Source organism: Acanthochromis polyacanthus, chromosome 10 (assembly GCF_021347895.1).
Source record: "Acanthochromis polyacanthus isolate Apoly-LR-REF ecotype Palm Island chromosome 10, KAUST_Apoly_ChrSc, whole genome shotgun sequence".
NCBI classification, from domain to species: Eukaryota; Metazoa; Chordata; class Actinopteri; family Pomacentridae; genus Acanthochromis; species Acanthochromis polyacanthus.
The window spans coordinates 12,382,567-12,406,711 of record NC_067122.1 but is presented as its reverse complement, the minus strand read 5'-3'; the positions used below and the strand labels follow the sequence as shown (position 1 = coordinate 12,406,711).

The following is a 24,145-nucleotide window of genomic DNA, read 5'->3' as shown; positions in this document are numbered from 1 at the left end:
CTCTGTTTAGTTTAGAAACTTTTCTTTTCTCCAGATTTTGGCAACATTTTAAAACTTATAGGATGGTATACTAGGTCAATATTTATAGTAAGAATTGCTGCTGTTAATCAAAAGAAATTTCAGTACAATAAAAGTGTGCCTGCTCTTCAACCAGAGAAACCTAATAAAAAATAAATAAAACAGTTCCTCTACAGTTCCTAACCTGGTTGTCCTATACTAAAAAGACAACAACAGACTCAGAGGAGACCATATTAATTTGATTTCTGAAATTAAAACTGCATCCACTCATAATGGCAGCACAAGAACCCTCAAGGAATACAGTGCAGACACATTAGTGAGCCGTTTTCCGATGATTGCACCAAGTTGGTTGTTGAGCTTCCATAAACAAACTGCTGTTTGCAAAGTTTACTCTCCACTTTTTCATCGTCCGTTCTAACAAAATGCAGCCACACCAACGCCTTCTTAGACATGGCATCACTGAAGTTGTAAAACATGTTCACAGGTAGTCACTTCTTTCTGCTGCAAAAAAACAATCAATTAATGTTGGAAGGCTGTTGATAGAGCACCTGCAATTATCCAACAAATGAGAATTTGGTTGGATTTTAATCATTTGGGACATGGGGGCAATTTAAAGCCCATAGAGCAATTGGATCCACTATTATTCTACTAATGCTACTACTACAAATATTACTCTGCTACTCTGGACCTACTAAGTTCTGTATTGGATGACAGGATGTCAACCAACTGTTAGGATCTTGCTCTGGCCCCTGCCCTTCTTCCTCCTTTTTTTCATCTTTTTCCTCCTTTCTTGTTTCCTGATCTGTTTCGGTTTTGTCCTGCCTTTTTGGTTCCCTGTCTGTCACCTCTCCCTCATGTCTCTCTCTCTCCCTGCCACTCGCCCTTGTGCTCTACCTGCACTCTGCCTGCTGATTACCCCAGTGACTGTCAGCTGCAGTAATCAGTAAACTCAGCTCACCTGTCCGCAATATCTCCTGTTCCCTGCTTAAACCCTGCTCATTCACTCAGTCCCCATCCGATCATAGAAGCTGTTTCCCCACCAAACCTGCCACCTCTGGACTGCTACATGGACTCTTCTGCTCTCCCTCCTCCTGGACTCTGTTGTGCTCTTGGGTTTTCCCCAGTCTGTTTTGTCCCCTCAGTTGTCAGTTTCCCTGTTGTGTGAGTACCTCTCCTTAGTTCTGTTGTGTTAATGCTGTTTTGTTTCGTAGACTTTTATTTTTGCGTTCCTAGTGTTAGTTCATAGAATTTAGTGTAGTTTGGCTTTGTTCTGCCTCCCCTAGTTTAGTTCTCCATTCATGTATTGGTTTTGTTGTTTAGTTAAAATAAAACTTTCATTATTCTCCTGTTTGCCAGTTCTGTGTGTCTGCACTTGGGTTCTCCTGTTTTCCCCGTAACACCAACACATTGACCAGTGGGCCTGGAGTCCTCAAAAATATTAGTCAGTAAATGAGAGAACGGGGAAAAATTGTACAAAAATAATGACACCTATTTTCTTCAGCTTGTAATATGTTCATTTAGTAATCAGTACTACTACAGGATAAAGTGTTGCACAAGTGTGTCTGGAAAGAGGGCCGCTATATGATACTCGAGCTTTTGACTGCAGGGAAATGAGTGAAGGATTAAAATGAGTATCAGCTTATTTTTGGAAGGGGGGGGACAGGACAGGAGTGATTCATAAAAAAATTTACTTCACTGTCTGCTCTTTTTGCGCTTAGAAATGCCAGAAAGTCAAAGTGGAAATGGACAACTCAGTTTTAATCAAAAAGAAGTTTGAAACTGGCTCAAGGTTATTGCATCCAAATAAGAACAGTTATTAAGTTCACATCTGTTAATCTTATCTTTTCTTGGAGGATTACATGTCTCTGAATCCCACCAAAACTTTTGTGGTGACATGCTGGTATTTGAATCTTACACAAACTTAAATGGAGGAAAATAACTTGACCAAAGACCACAAAATATGTTCTTGGACTTTTGTCGTGTATTATTCCAAGATTTGCCTCCATCCCTCTTCATGATTCTTCACTCACCCCAGATGGATTAGGCAATGTCCCAGAAATACAAGAAGTGGAACTCGGGCCCTCCATTTGAAACTGTGTCACAATGGGGCTGAGCCTGCTTGTCTGGAACAGTCTTTCTCTGTGGAGAACCACTGACAGACTGAGTTAATGAACCTCTGTTTGGCCCTTTGAGGCCACTGCATGCATGTGTGTATAAACCATTTTCTGAATTTCCTAACATCTCTAATGGAGAGGGAGATGCAGCTTTTAGTCTGATCAGTTCTACTTATGGGAGCATTATCGTTTTCACTTTTCTCTCTAATCTTTGTGATGATCAGCAGTTTTCAGTGTATTAGGCAGGTTGAAAGAAACCCATTATGTGAATATATCATTTTCATTTGAGTTGGAGAAATAACCACTGATGCTGTTTTTTCTTTCCACGGAGCGACCTTTATAGTTTATTCACTGCCTCCATGTCTCACCTTCAAACTACCAGATAATTGGGACTCAACACACCCTTTGCATGACACTTTAAGCAAAATTGTGACATTAATTCTATACCTCCATTTTATACAGTGTTAATGAGTACACCTTGAAATTTCACGCAGCAATCTGTTCATGTAAAAGCAAGGCCATTTTAAGTGACATGACCTCGAATTGTAGCAGCTGATTTCAGTGCAGGTTAATTCTCTCGCATTATCTGCTCTACTCGCAGGCTACACCAAGCGTCTCCAGTAAAAACTGTCTGTTACTTTACAGTTCGGTAATGCAGATTATTGCCATCCAGGGCAGAACAGGTGTGTCCTGTCTGTTTGAGAGACAGAAGAGAAGGTAGGCTAGTAATTTTCACCTAGTCTATTGCACACAATGCTTCTGAGTTATTTAAAAATTTGTTAGGATGCATAATCAAAAATCAGTATACTTGCAAATGGTAATTTGTTCTGTCTAAATTACATTGTTTTACTGAATTTGAATTGAAGCATTTTATGGATATTCATAGTTATTTTCACTTTTGTTTGTTTTGGGATTTTTTTTTATTTTTTTTTAATTTTTGAATGTTACAGTATTCCCCTGCTCCTTTACACATTTTCTTCCCTTGCTGTAAGATTCTTAGCATTATTTTTTTTTTTAAAAACAGTGTACCCAATATTTTCTATTAAGTTTGCCCAGTCGACCCACAGAGGTTATGTATCTCAAGGTGCCACATATAACTCAAGACAACTTATTTCAACTGCAAAAAAAGCAGCCTACAAGTGTCAACAACAGGAATCAACTTTTTATTTTATTATTTTTTAAATTGGTAATCAAGGAAAGGCTGATAACCAATATCGGGATCTGATATGCATTAGATGTAATATTTCAAGGGAGCAAGTCTGATAACTAGGATTCTTCATCAACAAAGTGACTATAAATGGAAATAGGACTGATTAAATTGAAAGGCTCTTTTTTTTTTAAATGATGTGTTGACTGATCAGTTTGTCTCCTGCAGTTATGCTTCTGTTCTGTTTTCTTAATCTTTCACTGTTGTATCACTTTCATTGCCTACTAAGGCCTCTTAAAGTGTTAATAGTTTTCAGATTGTTTTGAATTGTTTTCATGTTAATCTGTAGCTGTCCAGTAACTTCGCCTCTAGCCATTAGCATGGCCTTAGCCACTGGTTGGGTTGCAGGTTGGGTCTCTGACACCACAGAGAGGCTACAGATGGAGAATTGGAAAAATGCCAAATATCAGCCATAACAGTCAGTCAAACCAATAGCTGGGCTGTCCCTAGACACAAAGTCCTCTACTGAATCTATGGAGGAATGGCGACTCCTACATGCCACAATGATTTCAGCGGCCAGCAGGTCCACTTTTACTCTTCCTACTGTTTACACAAACACTGTTATATACTATATACCCTGATGAAATTTCAGGGATGTATGAAGGTACAAAAAAATAGATACTGCCCAAGCTTAGTTTACATAGTGTAGAGAATCAGTCCTGAGATCGCAGTCATTCCCCCAAAATATGGCTGAAGGCAAGCAGATATTATTTCAGTGAGAATATATAGCATAAAAATGTGTTTCTTTGCGTGTGTGTTCATCCAGTAGTACAACTATTACAGTAAGAGGAACCGCTTGGTCAGCGTTAAATTGAAAACATAGGAATCAAACAAAATGTACTTCTGTGAATATTGACTTTCAACCACCAACTTCAACTTTTCCTTTCACAAACAGTGTTCAACCATGAGCTAGATTGTTCTTCCAACCGCACTGCGTTTTCCTGCCAAAACTTTTGTCAGTGGTTGCTGGTACATGATCCTGGGAGACCACATTGTGGGTAATGTAGATATCAGGTTTTGACAAAGAATATCAAGAATTTACAAAGAAAAAAAAAATCAATATTTCTGGCCCTGATGCATCAGTTTTGATTCTTTTTGCAAAGTATCCACATGAAGTTCCACAACTGCACAGAAGTGCAGTCCTGATTTGGTGCTACTCTTAACAAGAAAGGCGTCTTCGTCATGCCAAGAACCCGCTTCTGAGAAACACTTCATTTGTCACTAGAATGGTGACAAAATAAAAGCCCATAACATTAAAAAATACGCCTTAGGGAACGGTTATTTTAACACTAGGAAAACACAGGCTTGCCAAAAGTGATGAACTGATCAACAGACCTTTATAAGAGTAATTTACACGCAATTCGGTAACCATACGTAATGTGCACATGCATAACACGTGCTTGTGCTCGCCACAAGGTCATTTTGTATTAAACATTTCATCTGTCAGAAATGATGTCAACTGAGCAGCCTTGACGGAGTACCGTGCTTTTCTAGAAGTTTAGTATGTGGTCCAAAATGTCACTAAAATGTCATAGTTTAGCATGATGTTGAAACTGTATTAAAAAAGTCATAGTTTAGTATGTTGTCCAAATTGTCACTAAAACATCATAGTTTCATATGTCGTCCCAAATTTCACAAAAACGTCGTAGTTTAGCATGTCGTCCAAATTTGGAAAAACAGACAGATTCACAGACAAACGTACTCCGATCGTCACATAACTCCGCCGTTCCTTGGCGAAGTAGTAACATATTTAGTGTTAAATGATAAGAAAAGGCATCTGGAAGGTCGTGTATCACCCATGTTACCTATAACTCTCTGAAGGGTTTCTATTGGATTGTGAAAGTCTTAAAAATTGCCCCTCAGGATGGGATTTCTTTGTGTGCCTTCATTAACTGACTGTACTTGAAATGGAACACTGACATATTAGTACATAAAAAGCTGATTTTTAAGTCCAGTCACCATTATTTAAATAGCCCATTTAAAACAACAGCCCTCGAGGAAAGGGTTCTCAAGTAAAGAAATAGGACTGGAATTCAGCAGATATTGGAGCAACATTACCTTTCATTTGGAGATGTGATTCTGGCTATCTGCTGAAAGTTCACTCTTTTTTTTTTTTTAGCTTTGTTTTGGTCTCCTGAGGGACGTGCATTGATCTCTAGCTGCACTCCTTTATATTCAAAGTGTCTTGAGTGTTGTCTGTTTACTGTTTTGTAACAGGCTGGAAATCAAAAATCTAGCTGTGAGACTATAAAATACTGGAGCTGAGACAAACTGCAGAATTGTGACAATTTTCTATTTGTTCATCACTGAGCATTTTACAAAAATATTTCACTCATGGCTCTATGCCAGTAGCAGCCGTGGTGAGACAGATTATGTTTTTTGGTTGTCCGTAAATTGGTCCTTTCCTTTCCTGTGAATGTGACATCTGTATTTGGCAGAAACATTTACTCAGATTCATGCATGAACTGATTAGATTTTGTGGACCAAATGTCACTGTGACCTCACATAAAACATTCTTGGCCATAACTCAAAAAATCATTTGCTAATCATGGTAAAATTTCATACAAATAAATAAAGTGATGACATTTTACATCCAAGAGGTCAACAATGAGGAAAAAAAACACTCTTCTGTAAACAAATACTGGCCATTATTTAACACCATAACTCAAGAACAGAAGAGGAGATTGTCGTCATATTTTACATTTGGTCGAATACTAATTTGCTGAGGTTGATCTTGGATATTAAATTCCTTCAAAGTTATTACAATATACAGATCAGCCACATCATTAAATGTCTAATATTGTGTAGGTCCCCTTTGTGCTGCCAAAACAGCTCTGACAGCTGGGAGCATTTATACAGGACCACTGGGGGCATCCTGTGGCATCTGGCACCACAACGTTGGCAGCGGATCCTTTGGGTCCTGTGCAGGGCTGGATTGGGAGTCAAATTCGGCCCAGGACTTTTTGGACCAGACCAGCCCACTTGTGCAATTTTTGATGTTCTTCTCCATCTCCAACTGCCTGGCTGGGCTTTACTGCACACACCGCGATATCAAGTCTAAACTCTACTCAGCCCAGAGCTGTCACCTGAGGTCGGGGCTGAGCGTGCGTGTGGTGTGACGCATGTGGGCCTGCCTGTCTGCATGCCTGTACAGGGCTGATAAATGGTTGGACGCTCATCCTATTCGGCCGCATATGGATAAATAAACAAGATTATTTATTTTTTTGTCTTTTTATTGTGATAGTCGCAGTGAAGAGTGACAGGAAATGGGGAGAAAAGTAGGGGGAAGACATGCAGCAAAGGGCCGTGGGCAGGAATCGAACCATAGACTGTATATAAAGATGGACGTAGCATCTGGCTCCAAATTTGAAGCCCACCCGGAAGTGTCAAAAACTTGCAAAATCACGCCGTCTGCTAGGGTTGGCTCCAAAAAGCTTTTGCTCCATAGACCCCAATTAATTTTTGGAAAAAATAAAATTCGATAGACTGATTTTCTACAGCTCAGGATTTTTTTCCCGTTATTTTTCATGGTCAAAATGAGAGATCAGGTGGCCAATCTTAAAATAAATCAATACTGAATTTTAAATAAATTGTTAAAGTTGGCGGAGCCAGGGGGCGTGGCTATACTTGATAGAAAGCAACATAAGCCTCTGCAGTAAAATGTGGGCGGGATAAGAGAGTCTTCAGCCAATCCTGCCCCTAGTTGCTCTCTCCGGTCCAGCCTGTTTGACACTTTTTAAGTCACTGGCTCCAAAAAATCCAAAACGGCGACCAGAAGGTAGCAAAATCCGGGCTTCATTTTCTCGGCGTTGAAACCAACAGGTGACATCACGGTTAGTTTACGCCTGAATCGAACCCAGGCCACTGCGTCAGAGACCAGCCCCTGCACATGGGTTGCCTGCTTAACGCGATGAGCTATGGGCGCTGGGCACTCAATAAACAAAATTATTTAATAAATACCAGCGCACCGGCCCAGATGTGGACTGGCCCTTCGGTCAAACGACCGAATGAAATAACGTTCAATCCGCCCATGGTCCTGTGGGTTTCAGGGTGGAGCTTCTGTGGATTAGGTTTGTTCTGGTGCATCCCACAATTGCTTGATCAGGTTGGGATCTGGGGGTTTTTGTAAGCCAGGTCAACTATTTTGAGCTTTTGAAGTTTTTGTGGTTTGCAGATCACATTAACCTGCTGCCATCAGGAAGAGCTGCTGGTGTACATGTTGGTGGGCGTCAAAGCAACATCAATATGAATTTTAACATCCGAGATTTCCCAGTAGAACTTTGCATTGTAACAAGCTGTTATCAATCAATGTTATTCACTTTATCTGACAGTGGTTTTAATGCTGTTGGCTGATCGCTGTATATTATGGGTCTCGGCAGATGTGGATGTAAACTGCTAATTCAATGGCTGGCAGAGACATACAACCACAAGGCGATAATTCTAGTTGAGCTACTGTTAATATAAAGATATTGATCAAAGCAGCTTTAAACACCTAATAAAATTTCAGTATAATGGGGAAAACACAAATTGTACATGGCTGGTTTGTGAAAATCTCAGATTAAAATGACTCATGTGGAGCTTAGATAGGAGCATACTCCTGTCTGTGTTTTTAGTCACTTTCTTTGCCTCTAATCACATAAATCTCCAAATGTAAACACATTCGGTAATGAGTTAACCGTGATATAACTGGAGGCACTCGTCCACAATAATGGATTAGCTCCTTAAACTCGGACTCATTTATTTTTCACCCACATACATCACTTCTAATCAATGGCGCGTCTTTGGCTGCAGCCCTCCTCCAGCAGCTCTGACAGTGCCACTGATTGTCTCACACTTTTAAACGTTTCAACTGTGAGCAGCTCTTTTACCCTCAAACTTCACGTATTGTTTAAAGTTACCATAGTTTAATATTATAGGCAGATTATTATGTGAGAAATTGAGTAGTGTCACCGTTAAAGGCCAGGGCTATCAGACTGACTGACATCAGATGAATGGCAATGTGCCAGCTCAACAGCAGATTTTAAACCTCAATAATTAAATACAAAGGCATTTTAAGGGCTGTGAGAATGGCTGAGGAACAGAGGCAGCCCACAGGAGAAGTGTAACAGCCATTCTGTCTCGAAAGCTTTTAGCCCTGCAGCTCTGCCAGCAAGTGGCTGCTACTCAGATGTACTGCACTGATAGAGTATAGATGGAAAACCCATATCCTTTATAGTTTGATATTATGTGGACCATAAGGTTCATGACTTATGACACTGATGCTTGAGGTTTAATAATCAGTTGCATTAAAAGTTTAACAAAGGTGCCTTTAGAACTCGTGCATTATGTTATGAGTGAAACTATTCTTTATGCCGAATTGTTTTATTATTTTTCTGCTGTGTCACGTTATATAAAGAGAATTTTGAGAGTGAGATGAGAGACGTCCAGTCCTAACGCCTCTTGCAGTATGTTTTGCTTTGGAGGTTGTAAACATCACAGTAAAGTCTGGTTGCATCTTCTATTCTTGTAGGATTCATGGAGCCAAAGAAGGTCTGACGCTCATGATCGCGTAACATCTCTCCAAATGTCTCAGTGCCACTTTCGGATTGATGGGATGACTACAAGACACACAGAAAATCTGCAAGTCCATGTCCTCACTGTCTCACCTCCTCGTCCTGCTGAACTGCCTGCTTGGCCTCTGCAATGATGCTCTCCAGTTCATGAAATCATCGCTCCATCAGCAGGTTCATGACACTGACACTTGAGGTTTAATAATCAGTTGCATTAAAAGTTGAACAAAGGTGTCTTTAGTACACATGCATTACGATGTGAGTGAAATTATCCTTTACGCGATATTCTATCATTATTTTTCTGCTTCATCGTGTTATATGAAAGTGATGCCTTTAGACTAGATGACAGATCTTTGGAGATTTTCAGCATCAAAGCTGAAAAATTTAAATCTTGGAGTCGTAATATAGATTACAAATTCCAACACAAAACGTAATTGAAGTTGTATCTACTCTCAGATGTATGTCGCTTTGGATTAAAGCATCTGCTAAATGAAACTGTAAATTTTTTTTATTATGTTTTACATTTTTTTTAATTAAAAGAGAACGTTTGAACATTTAGGTCTTCATTCTCGACCAATCATACAGTCAGTGCTGTGGGCGGGGCACTGTAGATAGAGATAGGCGGCTACATCAGAACCAAGCACATTCTTAAATATTTTATTTGGAGTTAACAAAACACCAACATTGATAATCAGAAAAACGCTAAATACCAGTCTGATAATAGGTCCACTCTTAAAAGACAATAGTGGGAGCCTGGGTAGATCTTAATAGTGAGCATCAGTAAGTGCTAATAAACCAGATATTTCCTTAAAAGCCAAAATTAAAGGATCCTAATTAAAAATGTTTATCCAATTAAAATGATTAAATGTACCACGTAGGTTTAACATCATTCCATTTCTGTTGAACTTCCTCTACGTGGATTTCTATAATCACTACACATCTATAATAACAGTAATATTATGTTAAATATTATGGGATTTTGGCGACACTTTTTACCTGAAAATATCATAAAATGGCAGCTAAGGAAGCACAGGAGCACATTTTCTGACCCTAACATGCAGCTTAATATTTTTTGGAAAGCTTTTCAGTCCCAGTATAAATGGGCAGACATCCGTATGGTTACACATATAAATACAAGTAAATGTGCTTTAATAGGTATAGTAAATCTGATTAAAGAGTAAATGGTTCAACCCATGAAATGAATCCTATCATCATTTTGTTTTTCACCTTGAATGTCATTTTGAAGGTTGTAGTTTCTGGTGGTGTTGAACTGTGCTTCCATACGCTTTGAGAAGTTTGATTTAATTTATCCCCACCATAAATGAGGAGTCTGACACCTTTGTGTGTTTCCTGTTCAGCTGAACTAACCACTGAATGAGACACACTTATTTGTAAAATAAGTAATACACTAACTGAATAACCTATTGGATTTTCCCTCACCTTGACATTTTGTTTCATCTCTTCTTTTATTTGAACTGTTGAGCAAATCAAGAATGTGGGTGGTGATGAGGTCTGGAACCAGGCTACATTTCTCCTACAATCAGTACCAAATTACACCACAGAGGCGAATATGTCTAACAAGAAATAAAGTTGAATAGTTCTTCTCCTGGAGCTTATTTGAATACCAAGGTGCCAATAAAACAGAAGTGCCACGAAACCACAGTTTTTCTCTCCCTCTCATTTCACTCCTCTCAATCTCACGAGTACTTAAAATGCATATAGAGAGTGAAGTGTTAATTAACCAATTTCTCATTAGGTGACAAAATAATTTCAAAAATTGCCATGAAATGACATTTCTTATTGCAATGAATCTCCAGTGTAAATGTTGCAGTGAAACAAAATCCCTATAAAGAGCACATGATTTATACAAGGTGCTATACAATCAGTGTTATACCATTAATGGAGCTGAACTTTGGCCAGTTGTTCAACTCTGAGCGTGAAGGTTCAAATGTACCTCGTGTCATATGAGGATTCTACATTAAACTATTAATGTCTCAGTGAAGCTCCCATAACCATGGCGACGCCATCTCCCCTCAACAATTTACTAAAGAACTGACCTGTCTATCCCACATGATGAAAGCATGAGCATGTGATGGGTTGTCTCTTCGCCATGGGTATTACCTGTTTCAAATGAGATTCATGACAAATCCCCCTACAAGAGGCCAGCCAATATGCTAGGTAATAGCATGTTTGGCAGTACTTATATGTCTCCATTAAAGACACAGGTCATATCCCACAATGTCAAAACCATTAAATAAAAGAATACAGCATGATGGTCGGCTGAAACTGAGAGCTGTTGCTGTTAATGCCGGCTCCGAATGAGGAAGGCAGTTTTTTTTTAAAAATGTAAATCTTGCACACTAAAGAAATGTGAAGACAAACTAAAAAGCTATGACAGGCCCTAATTAGAAAAATTTAAATCGTTAGAGGAGTAATGATGAATTTGCATAGTCTTGGCAGCTGCCAGTGGGTTTTCACGGCAACCGTTACTAGTTTAAGTGCCACTAGAGATCACTTCCTACGCTTTCAGTTTGGCCTATTAATATTAAATGCAATCACCTTGTCATACAGTTGGGACTTGCACCTTGATTTGAAATGGTTGTGATGTGACTGTGGTGTACCTTTTGCCGTTTCAAGTTAATACTGCAGGAAAATGCTTATCTAACCTACAAAAAAAAAGACTTACACTGCACAGTTGTGCTTAATTCTATATAATTTTGAGCTTTCGTGTGGATCTGTCAAAGCCAGTCCCACTGCACATTTATCATGCAGATAAGATCAAAGCCTGGACAGTCAACTACTTGCCTTAGATTCCTTTTTTTTTATTTTCCATAACAGTGGAGGCAACAGTGATTCGGTGTGAACTCACACAACTCCTTTGAATGCATAAACTGACCTTCTGCTAGATTAATGTCTTCCTCGGGACCTGCAGGCCTGGACTGAACATCATCTCTGCTCAAGGCTCATGTCTCAGCTCAGACCAGCCGACCACATCCCATCAGGGTGATTTCCACACCCATAGCTCTTATTCGACCAAGAAATATTTTAATGTTGCAACTAGAATTATTGTTGTTGGTATTCATTTATGTGTTGTCTTCCAGCGTCTGGTAAGAGTTATCTGACAAGCTGTTCGAAGTCAAAAGACAGTTAACATTAACAGACAAAGCAGCAAAACCTCATATTGCAATTACCAGAAAAAAACAAATGTTTCGATTTTTCCTTTGAAATATCATTTTAACCCTTAAGGATTGGTGACTTTGATCATTATGATATTCATGTTTTATTCGAGTAGACGTTATGAAGTGAAAAATCAACTGTACTAAACTTCACCGTGGCATCTACACTGATTACAGGCCTCCAAATGCCTCACTTTCTCTGATACTTAGAACAAATAAAAATCCATATTTAATGGATTTTTGTTTTTAAAAAAAAGTGAACATGGTCTGACTATATTTGATATTTGAGCATGAATTACATGCAGAAAGCTTCGGGCCGATTTCATCCTACAAAGAAAGGCAACAAAAGACAAGAAATATTCCAGCAGCATTCACCTCTAATGGTCACTGTTCCCAGAAATACTGCCCTGGATGTTTGCTTTAAGAGCTCTTTCTGGAAAAAAAAAACTGTGGTTATTTCAAGATCCCTTTGTGTTCGCATGCAGGCATCTGGAGTAGCTAAGAGAGCTGGGTAATGTGTGATTTTAGTTTTCTGTCCCTGTAAGCCAGCAGTGTTGAAGGAAATGCCCAGAATGCTGCAGAGATTGATGGAATCATCCAAACAGACTTTAGGTGGATCTTGGCTAATGGATTTGAGCAAACAGCTAAACAGGCTAGAATTAACAACTTAAAGAAAACGAGATGTATTATTAATTGTCTTTTATGGCAAGCAAATTTAAACAAGACATCATCAGATTTGTAAAAATAAGTACAAGAAGTGGAGTTGTTTTTAGCCAGAACTGGACTTGTTTTGTGCCTTTTGTAATTATCCATTAGCAGCCAAATCAGCCCAAAAAAAATGTGCTTCGTTAAAGGTCAATGGGGAGGGAAAAGCTGATTCATAAAGTAAGCTGTATTGTTTTTCATTCAGCATTTCTTCCTGGCATCTCCTTTCATTTCTCTAATGAAGCCCTCCGAAGAGGATATTAATAATGAATAAAGGAGTAAGATGTAATGCATAGCCTATTCCTGTCTTTGTTAAGCAAGAAAGCTGGTGCCAATTAAAATGAGAAGGAGCCTCTCCAGTGTTCAGTGGTTATAATCATACTAGTCGACGTCGTGGCAGCAGGATGGAGATTGACACATTTGTGAACAGTGACAAAGAGACCCTGGGAGCCAACAACATGCAGCTCTCCTCTCTCAAGACTGTGGATTGTTGCCACAAAAATCAATATTCCAGCTTCATTCAATTAGAGCAGGTACCTCAGTGACACCCATTGCAATGACTGATGCACTGCTGGGACAGTCACTTTTAGAGGATTTACTGGAAGAAGCCAGAAGGCAACTCCACCGTCAAACTTTTAATGCGTATCGAAGGTGAACGTGTCTGATTATCCAGTGTGGGAGTAAAGAGCCGCTGATGGTGCAGCGCAATGAGCAACACAGAGATTTAAATATGGACGTGTAATATACTGCAGTTGGTGAAATGAAGAACTTGGAAGGAAAAAAATTATAATCCACACATTGATCCGTGGGGTAGAAAGAAGCACATCCGCGTATACACATAAAGCCACGAACAGGAGCGCCCAGACGCACACACTTCAGGACGTGCACTTATGCAAAGCTGCTTTCCACAGTCCACCATACAGAGCCGTGGAGCCCAGCTCATCTGTGCGCGACATTCAATATTATACAGCAACAAGAAAATGCATTTTTTGGACAATAAGCTTCAAAACACAGCAGTAATGTGACAGTATTCACATGCAAAAGGCTCAAGGAGGGAGCAACCGATAAACTCCTAATTAAGTAATTCCGATTTTGTTCAATCAAACCTCAAATTCAGCAGTTTGTGTTACTTTCTTGTCTTACTACAGGCAGAGGCGGATGTGCGCATTCAATTTAATTAAAAACGAGGGATCGTTACTTACCCAAACTTACGAGGTGAAACAGATAAACTCCCCACAGATCCATCTCTGTCCGGAGCGAGGATTTCAGGTTATGCGTCGGAGCTGCTACAGCGAGATAATTACAGTGTAAGAACTGGATATCCTGTTATGCATTTGTAGAACATTGTTTGCGCAGAGCGAGAACAGTCTCTTGAAAGAAAGAAATAAAGAAAAAAAATCCTTCTTTGAGCTAGTTTGCTGCTGTCTTTTCTATCTTAGGATCCCATCAGTTTCTTCCAAGACGCTTTTGCGCAAAGGCACAGCCATGTGTGGTGCGGTGAGGGGAAGTTGTCCTGTGCGCCGTACGGTCCTGGATGGTGAGACAGAGCCTTCTGTTGCGCGTCGAGATGGTCGCACAAGTCTTTGAGTCCGCTGCTGGAGAGATGCCGGGAAGAACCACTGGCAGGAAGGGAGGGAGAGACTGAGGACTGTGTGTGCAGGAATGGACATCAACCAGTCTGTTTACATGGTCAGGGCTCAGCAATAAAGAGTGGCACAATAATATATCATTATTTGTTGTTGCTACAGTGTGCTTATGGTGGGTAATAGTAATCTGCTCTGTGGGACTGTGGTATGGTTCTTAAAGTATTTGTATTCATATGTTTTAGCCTACATTTTCTATAATGTCACTTTAAATACCCGAAATAATTTCAGCTTCATGCCATATTTGAATTTCATGGGTATTTGCAAGATAAAGGCTTGCCTTTTTATTAGTATTCCTGACATTTATTCCCTTGTCCTCTATCATCACCTCAAGGTCTAGCATGTTACCTTATATAATATAAAATATGAGTTTATATTGCAAAGACTTTAAAAAAAAGCTTTAAAAGAAAACTGAGTTGAGGATAGAGTTGAAAATCTTCAGTGCTGATCATACATGTGCATACACTGAAGGTGTATTTCCATGTAAAGATATTTGATTCTGAGTCCACAAAATGTTCAATCCTCTAAAAACGGTGCAGACAAAGGTCTTACAAGGCTCCCAGCAAATTAAATAAATGATTATTAACAATATGAGATAAGGTAGAATTCTCGGAGGAGGCAGATTTGGGACATTCTCAACCAGAAACCTATTTCATTTTATGTTTCCCTGTACAAAGTCTGAGCGCTCATAGTCTAAATCCATGTCGACAGTGCACCTCTAATTGGTCATACAATAAAACACACACAGACAGGCAGTCCCTTCTAGTGTATTTCTTCCCCGGTCAGATAGCTTTAGGTGGTGAGCCATCTAAATTGGCCATATTTGCTCTCAGCAAATTTTTAATGATAAGAATGACTGTATTTCTGAGGTTAGGAGGGTTAGGACAGACTGTCCGAAGGTGGAACTTTTCATTTTGGATGAAGGTATCGTGTTTTTGTCTGAAACAGTAAAAGGTTTTCTCTTTGTTTCACACTGAGGCAAAACACTCTGCCCTCATACAGGGAGATGGATCCAGCTTCTGGTCACAACCAGAGCTCTGCTGCTCAATTTTCAGTCCTGTTCACTGTTTTGAAACAGGCAGCTATTGATTCTTCAGCGTTAAGCATTCAACTTTAACACTATCTGTTCATTTTCTGTTCAGAATCCCTTTTCGTTCGAAGAGAACATCAGTAGACCAGGATGTGCATTTAGAGTTTGTTGACTCATCCCTTTAGTGCATCTCCGAAACGGAAACAACAAATGGAGTTTCCAGATGATCCAAGCAAACAAAGCTGGTGAGGAGCAGATAACAAAGGGTCACCATGTTGGATCAGCCAGACTCAGTGTGTGTGCTTTACTGTATGTGTGTGTGCACGTGTCTGTTTCGGTAAAGCAACCCGAGGGTCCAGAAGGATGATCCAGCTGTGTGCCAAAGACAGAATGAAGACCTCAGAAGAGCCGTTTCAGCCTGTTAGTATTATCTTTGCTGCCATTCATGGCCGCTGCACTATAGTGCTTCAGCGAACTTACATGAGCTGGCAACATTAATTCAAGCTTTTTCAGAGCCTCATTTGTTGCAAGTTTATGTTTTATTTTTTGCTGAGGCCTCACATTGGAAAAACTGTAACTGTAAAATGTCTTTACGCCTCAACGATTGTAATTTTAACTCCCTAACAAGCTTGCAGTGAGAATATTTGGAACAATACATTAACATCTCTATTGGGACTTGAAGTACTTAAACACGGGGAGATGGACTCAGAAACTGCTTTATGAATCTTTAAAGAGCAACTCGGTGCCACAGGGACCTGTTGGTAAAGCACATATTTGCAATGTGCATGTGCATTTGTAATTCAAATCAACATTACATTTTGCAAGAATGGAAAAGCCCATCGATGGCTTGGATTAGAGAGAAAATGTTTATTTTCACTAAACCATTAAAGTCTTTGGCTGCTTCCCAGTGGATGATGGGAGCAGAGGGGTTTGACTTTGTTATCCGCAAATTAAGAAATGCTGATGTAACGTGATCCGAATCACCTCAGCTGTGGTATATCAGTCATCACCCTGCTGCTCAACATTATTTTGTCCTACAGTTGCTGTCAGTAGGTCTCCTCCTTCTCCAGCAGTCCTTCAGTATGGAGATGAGGTGTTGTTTAAACGTGGGAGATGGACAGCTCTCAGTTCTTGCTTCAGGCAAAGTCACATTGATTTCCTATCTTTGTGAGCTGAAGCAGTGAGGACACAACATTAATGAGGGATTAGTTATTGTACCCTTAATCACTGCAGTGTCAAAGCCTCAGAACAGGGTGATGAAGAGGGGCTTTGTCAATATTTGTAGGAGCCATGTAAGACTTACACCCACTGCCAACTTCTCTGCACGACAAACTAAAGCAGTGGCCTCGCTTCCTTTTACTTCGAAGTAGAGTGCCCCTTTTGTTGCATATCTTTTATTTAGTTTGGGTGTTTTGGGAGGATTTGTTTGGGTTGCTGTTATGTATTTTTATTTTATGTCACCTGAGGTTCAGCAGAGCCAGGGATTGTTTGTGTGTAAGCTATATCAGTGATTTATAATGCACAAAATAAAATATAAAAGGACTTTACCCGCCATTAATGTTATTTTATACATCTGACCTATAACATATCATGCTGTTAATTGATCAGATGTAAACTGTAGTGGTATATCTCTTGAGAAAACTGCATGAAATTCTTGTAAACTGTGACAGTGAGCCACAATACCACAGCTAACGCAACTAACTGGAATTGCAATGTTATTTACACCTTGACTTTTCTTAATGCACTCTCCCAGTAGACCACATTGTTGTGGTTTCCCCAGCTAGTCCTGCCAGTAGTCAACATATCATGAAGCTTCTAACAGCACCTGTGTCACTAGAACTTGGACTTTGTTGTACCACTTTCTGGTGTGACTAAATCAGAATCCGATTTATTGCCAAGTAGGTTTTAACACACATGATGACTTGGTGCATTACAGTAAAGTAGAGAATTAAAGAAAGCAAGTGTAGTGAATCAGAATCAGAATCAGAATCACTTTATTCATCCCCGAAGGGAAATTCAGTTGTCAGGGTTCTTATCTGTTTAATTTTGAATTGAATAGCCTGACTGCTGATGGCAAGAAAGATTTCCTAAATCTTTCGGTCTTGCAGCGCAGGGATAGGAGCCGTTCACTGATGTTTCGTTGTTCATTGAGGCAGATGTGAAGTGGATGATCCATGTTTGTCAGAATGGCCTCCATCTTGTTCAGTGCCTGTCTCTCCACCTCATCCTCCAATGTCTTCAATCCGATTCCTGGGAATTTAGAGTAATAAAAAAATGAATAGATATACTAAAAATATACAGAAACGTGCATTCACCTGAGAATGTACAACACATCACATATATACCCCCCAAACTGTTAAAGCTGCAAGTTCTCCTGTTTTAATATTTGTACAAAACAGGACCGTCTGAGAGATGTCAGTCAAATAGTCTGCAGACACCTACGCAAACCTGAGAGGAGGTCGAAGGAGGTGATATCAGCTGTGTCATGGATGTTTGTCTTTAAAAACTAGCTTTGCTTTTAATATCTGTTCTTCCTTAGAGCTACTAGTTTGCTTTTAATTTGTTGGCAGTTGTCTCGACTGTTTCTGTTCTTTCCTTATTACCATAATTTGACATATCAGGCGTAGCTGTCCATCAGACAAAACCATGAGTTGCCATTTAATCTCTGCACTATGGTAAACAAGTTGAACACATTTAAACATTTCCCGTACTAGAAAAACTATCACAGTGAGTAAAAAGCTTTAATTTCAATGCTGTTTCTTTGCTGTCCAAGTTGAGAAGATGCTATTAAGAGGGGGTGCTTCATGTTACACTCTGCCTGTTGTCAATCAACAGACGTTCACTGGAGGGAATGGAAAGTCCCTGAAAAGCATGTCAACTCGCAAATGATATTCTTTGATCCATGCCGTCATATGGGAGTCGTTTATTTATGGCCACGACAGACAAACGCAAGTAAATAACTACACAGCTCTCCTTTAGGAAGGAAGGTGGGTTAGAGGTGGAGGCAGGAGTTCACATTGTGGCGAGCAGTAGTGAGCCCGGCGGCATGTGTTCAAGGACTTCATTCTACACCTCCAAACATTCACAGAGTTGACTAAGCAGCAGCCAGTGCATGCTCACTGCTCCCAGGATAATGACGTCATGTCTATACTTGATTGCAAACAGAGTAGTAGTTGTTCTGTGTGGACCCCTGGAACACTTCCTCTCTCTTTCTCCCCTTTTCTTACAGCTCAGTGGGTTAATGAGGGACAGACTTAAATATCTTAGACTTTCTTTTAATTGCCAGAATTGTCCCATTTTTTTAATATTTGAAGCAGCTCCGCAGGATTTAATAAAGCTTAAATTCCTGCAAGGACCAGCAATATCCATCTCTTTTAAAAGTCAGGGCAGGAAATGTACCTTGACATCCAGTGTTTGACAAAGAGGGACTCTAGTATTTGTCAAACATGCAAGAAGTTTAGGTCTATGTGGTGACAGTGATCTCAGAAGGGGCGTTTCGTAGCCAGTGTCATGCCAAATAGAGCAACGCTCAATTGGTGCCAGACTGCATGGCGGGCATTCGCACAGACGGTGACTCCGTTACCTCTCACCCAGCAGATGGTGTGTCTCATGCATACTGTGTGGAGGGTTATGTTACTGCTCTGCGGATGCCTGGTTGTGTCTTAAATCTGATTTGGACCACACAGGCGCAAACATACGCGCACATACATGCATATAACAACATACACATGCAGAGGAAAGAGGGGCGCTATTGATTCAATTAGGCGGTACACGTTGTAAAGATAACAGATTTCTAAAGGGAAGCTCAGTAAAGATTGTGGGCACATTATGCAACATCAACACAGTCACAAAAGTGTTTTTCTCCCCACCATCCTTTCTCTTTTTGCCAGCTGAGTATAGGTTATGTATGTATCTGCAGTGTGTTCTGGTCTTTTAAACACCTTCTTTTGTCTTTCACCTCAGGGTTCAGCCATTATCACTCATTTAATTAAAGATTAGTAGAGCAAAAAGATCATGTTACACTGGCTTGACAGATTCATGAATTCTTTCTTTTTTCAGTGGAGAGCCATCTATCTCTGAGGAAGGTTTAAGGGGGTGATAAGGTTATCCAAGAACATCTATCACTGATTTCCTGACACTCCTGGTGGCCAAAAATAATCAGATGGCACCTGGATCAACAGCTCTGTGTTTCCCGTTCCATAACTCATCTCCTGGGATTTTGAGAATGTGAACACACAAGCCAGAATATGTGGGTGAGTGCAAGAGTGTGAGCAGATTTTTGTGTTTTTATAAATGGCTATTTGGTCTTTTTTCCTGACGTTTCAATGAAAATTTATGCTGCTAGCCACACGTCTTTTAAGCGTGAGGTATTCAGCAGATGTTCGTGGGAAGAGATGCTGCTTTTGAAAACCAGTTTGAACTACAGCCTCCTGAAGCTGAAATATTTGCAACTTTTAGAACTCTGTACTCTAAATGCTCAAATCATAATCATTTCTTTTGCTTTTGGGAATGCCCACCATCAAAATTCTATAATTACTCAAACAAAATCAACCTAGAAATGTGTGAAATCAATTACACAAAGTACTTATATTGAAAAGCAGTTTTGTAGATAAAAATCATGTTTGGATTTTAGTCCGTAAACAAATTATATGTAATTTAGTATGGTTCATGCAAGTCATTTTCTGCTTATTGTTATGTGAAAAAGTCGTCTTTTTCTCTCTTTGTACACCCTAACATCCCGTCCTTTACTCTCCAAGAAATTAAAAACATTGTGTGTGATACAATACAATTGTACACCACAAAAGAAAGGTTTTGACCCTTGTTAACAAAGAAAATGTAATATAATAAAAACTGAGAAATAAACAAGTCTGAAGGCAGATATCTTTAATTTAAACAAAGGAGGAAGATGGATTTTAATCTGCGGGAAAGAGCGGTCAACCTTATGTAAGTGATTTGTGTGTGTTCCTGGAACTCGGGTTAGTTTATCTCCTGTTTCTGTTCAGCAGCAATTCAGACTGTAAAACAGCTCCCTGCATTAAAACATGACAGGAGGCTGCATTAGCGGAGAAGGGCACTGGTGAGACAATTAAATACAATCCAGTAAGCTGATCTAGATGAACAGATTAATTTAGCGGATCTCAAAGACTGAAACAATCAGTATCGACATAAACCTCAGCCTCATTCTTTGTTTACATCCACTGCAACAGTTGTTTTACAGAGAGACAATTTGTGGCAAAGGATGTAAATAGTTTTGTAATAATAATATATTCTTAACAATATACAATATGCATTAATCAATCATGTATTAATTGGTAATATGATTTGAGCACTCATTTCTTTTTAGTTGTCTTTTTTTAGCTGATCTTGGTTTGCTGTCAATACTTGAACTCTGGTTGGAAGTCATGAAGCGTCACAGAAGTATTTGTCATGACGGCCCTTTATGAATTAAACCTCACAAAGCTCACTGGTTGCAGACAATGAATTGCCAGTAGTTGATATGATTGGATCACTACAGCATTAAATAACTAGAAAAGCACTCAGAGAGTGCAGTGGTCCCCCAACGCTGCTCAGTTCACTAAAATGTCATCATTTAGACATACTAAACGATGACATTTTTACCCCATTGTTGACGACATAAGAAACTATGGCATTTTGTGACATTTTGGACGACATACTAAACTATGGCATTTTTACCCCATTGTTGACGACATAAGAAACTATGACGTTGTCACATTTTGGACGACATACTAAACTATGACATTTTTACCTCATTGTTGACGACATAAGAAACTATGACGTTGTTGTCACATTTTGGACGACATACTCAACTATGATGTTTTTTCATATTTTGGACGACATACAAAACTATGAAGTTTTACTGATATTTTGCACGACATACGAAACTATAACGCTGTTGTCACATTTTGGACGACATACTAAACTGTTACGTTTTGTTCATATTTTGGACGACATATTAAACTGTGATGTTTTTATCATATTTTGGACGACATACTAAACTATGACATCTTGTCTCATTTTGGATGACATACTAAACTGTGATGTTTCTATCATATTTTTGACAACATACAAAACTGTGACGTTTTGTTCATATTACAGACGACATAATAAACTATGATGTTTTGGTCATATTTTGGACGACATGCGAAACTATGACATTTTGGTCATATTTTGGACGACATAATAAGCTATGACATTTTGGTCATATTTTGGACGACATACAAAACTGTGATGTTTTGTTCATATTTTGGACAACATACTAAACTATGACGTTTTTGTCATAATTTGGACGACATACAAAACTGTGATGTTTTACTAATATTTTGGACGACATACTAAACTATCACGTTTTTGTCATATTTTGGACGACATACAAAACTGTGACGTTTTGTTCATATTTTGGATGACTTAGTAGCTATGACGTTTTTATCATATTTTGGACAACATACTAAACTATGACGTTTTGTCATATTTTGGACGACATACTAAACGATGACATTTTCTGTCATATTTTTAATGACATACAAAACTGGGACGTTTTGTTCATATTTTGGACAACATACTAAACTATGATATTTTTGTCATATTTTGGACGACATACTAAACTATGATGTTTTGTCATATTTTGGATGACATACTAAACTATGACGTTTTTATCATATTTTGGATGACATACAAAACTGTGACGTTTTACTGATATTTTGGACGACATACTAAACTATGACATCTTGTCTCATTTTGGATGACATACTAAACTGTGATGTTTCTATCATATTTTTGACAACAGACAAAACTGTGACGTTTTGTTCATATTACAGACGACATAATAAACTATGATGTTTTGGTCATATTTTGGACGACATGCTAAACTATGACATTTTGGTCATATTTTGGACGACATAATAAGCTATGACATTTTGGTCATATTTTGGACGACATACAAAACTGATGTTTTACTGATATTTTGGACGACATACGAAACTATGACGTTTTTGTCATATTTTGGAGGACATACTGAACTATGACGTTTTTGTCTTATTTTGGACGACATACAGAACTTTGACGTTTTGTTCATATTTTGGACGACATACTAAACTATGACGTTTTTGTCATAATTTGGACGACATACAAAACTGTGATGTTTTACTGATATTTTGGACGACATACTAAACTATGACGTTTTTGTCATATTTTGGACGACATACAAAACTGTGACGTTTTGTTCATATTTTGGATGACATAGTAGCTATGACGTTTTGTTCATATTTTGGACAACATACTAAACTATGACATTTTCTGTCATATTTTTAATGACATACAAAACTGGGACGTTTTGTTCATATTTTGGACAACATACTAAACTATGACATTTTTGTCATATTTTGGACGACATACTAAACTATGATGTTTTGTCATATTTTGGATGACATACTAGACTATGACGTTTCGTTCACATTTTGGATGACATACTAAACTATGGCATTTTTGTCATATATTGGACGACATACTAAGCTATGAAGTTTTGGTCATATTTTGGACAATATACAAAACTGTGACGTTTTACTGATATTTTGGATGACATACTATGACGTTTTGTCATATTTTTGACGACATACTAAACTATGACGTTGTTGTGACATTTTGGACGACATACTAAACTATGACATTTTTGTCATATTTTGGACGACATACTAAACTATGATGTTTTGTCATATTTTGGATGACATACTAAACTATGACGTTTTTATCATATTTTGGATGACATACAAAACTGTGACGTTTTACTGATATTTTGGACGACATACTAAACTATGACATTTGTTTATATTTTGGACGACATACTAAACTATGATGTTTTGTTCATATTTTGGACAACATACTAAACTATGACGTTTTTGTCATATTTTGGACAACATACTAAACTATGATGTTTTGTCATATTTTGGATGACATACTAGACTATGACGTTTCGTTCACATTTTGGACGACATACTAAACTATGACATTTTTGTCATATATTGGACGACATACTAAACTATGAAGTTTTGGTCATATATTGGACGACATACTAAAGTATGATGTTTTGGTCATATTTTGGACAATATACAAAACTGTGACGTTTTACTGATATTTTGGATGACATACTATGAAGTTTTGTCATATTTTTGACGACATACTAAACTATGACGTTTTGGTCATATTTTGGACGACATACTAAACTATGACGTTTTTATCACATTTTGGTCGACATACAAAACTGTGACGTTTTGTTCATATTGTGGATGACTTACTAAACTATGATGTTTTGGTCATATTTTGGACGACATACTAAACTATGACGTTTTGTCGTATTTTGGACAACATACAAAACTATGACGTTTTTTCATATCATGGACGACATACGAAACTATGATGTTTTGTTCATATTTTGGACGACATACTAAACTATGACGTTGCTGTGACATTTTGGACGACATACTAAACTATGACATTTTTGTCATATTTTGGACGACATACTAAACTATGATGTTTTGTCATATTTTGGATGACATACTAAACTATGACGTTTTTATCATATTTTGGATGACATACAAAACTGTGACGTTTTACTGATATTTTGGACGACATACTAAACTATGACATTTGTTTATATTTTGGACGACATACTAAACTATGATGTTTTGT

At 38.5% G+C, this 24,145-nt stretch overlaps 1 protein-coding gene across 1 annotated transcript in view; it reads right to left on the bottom strand.

Moving 5' to 3' along the window:
- Positions 1–14,461, bottom strand: part of gfra4b (GDNF family receptor alpha 4b) — a 52,873-nt gene extending 38,412 nt beyond the window's left edge. Inside the window, exon 1 of the mRNA XM_022213379.2 lies at positions 13,972–14,461. Within this exon, the coding sequence (XP_022069071.1) occupies positions 13,972–14,014 (43 nt within the window). The 5' untranslated portion in view covers positions 14,015–14,461. The remainder of the gene's footprint in view (positions 1–13,971) is intronic.
- Between the last annotated feature and the right edge of the window lie 9,684 nt (positions 14,462–24,145).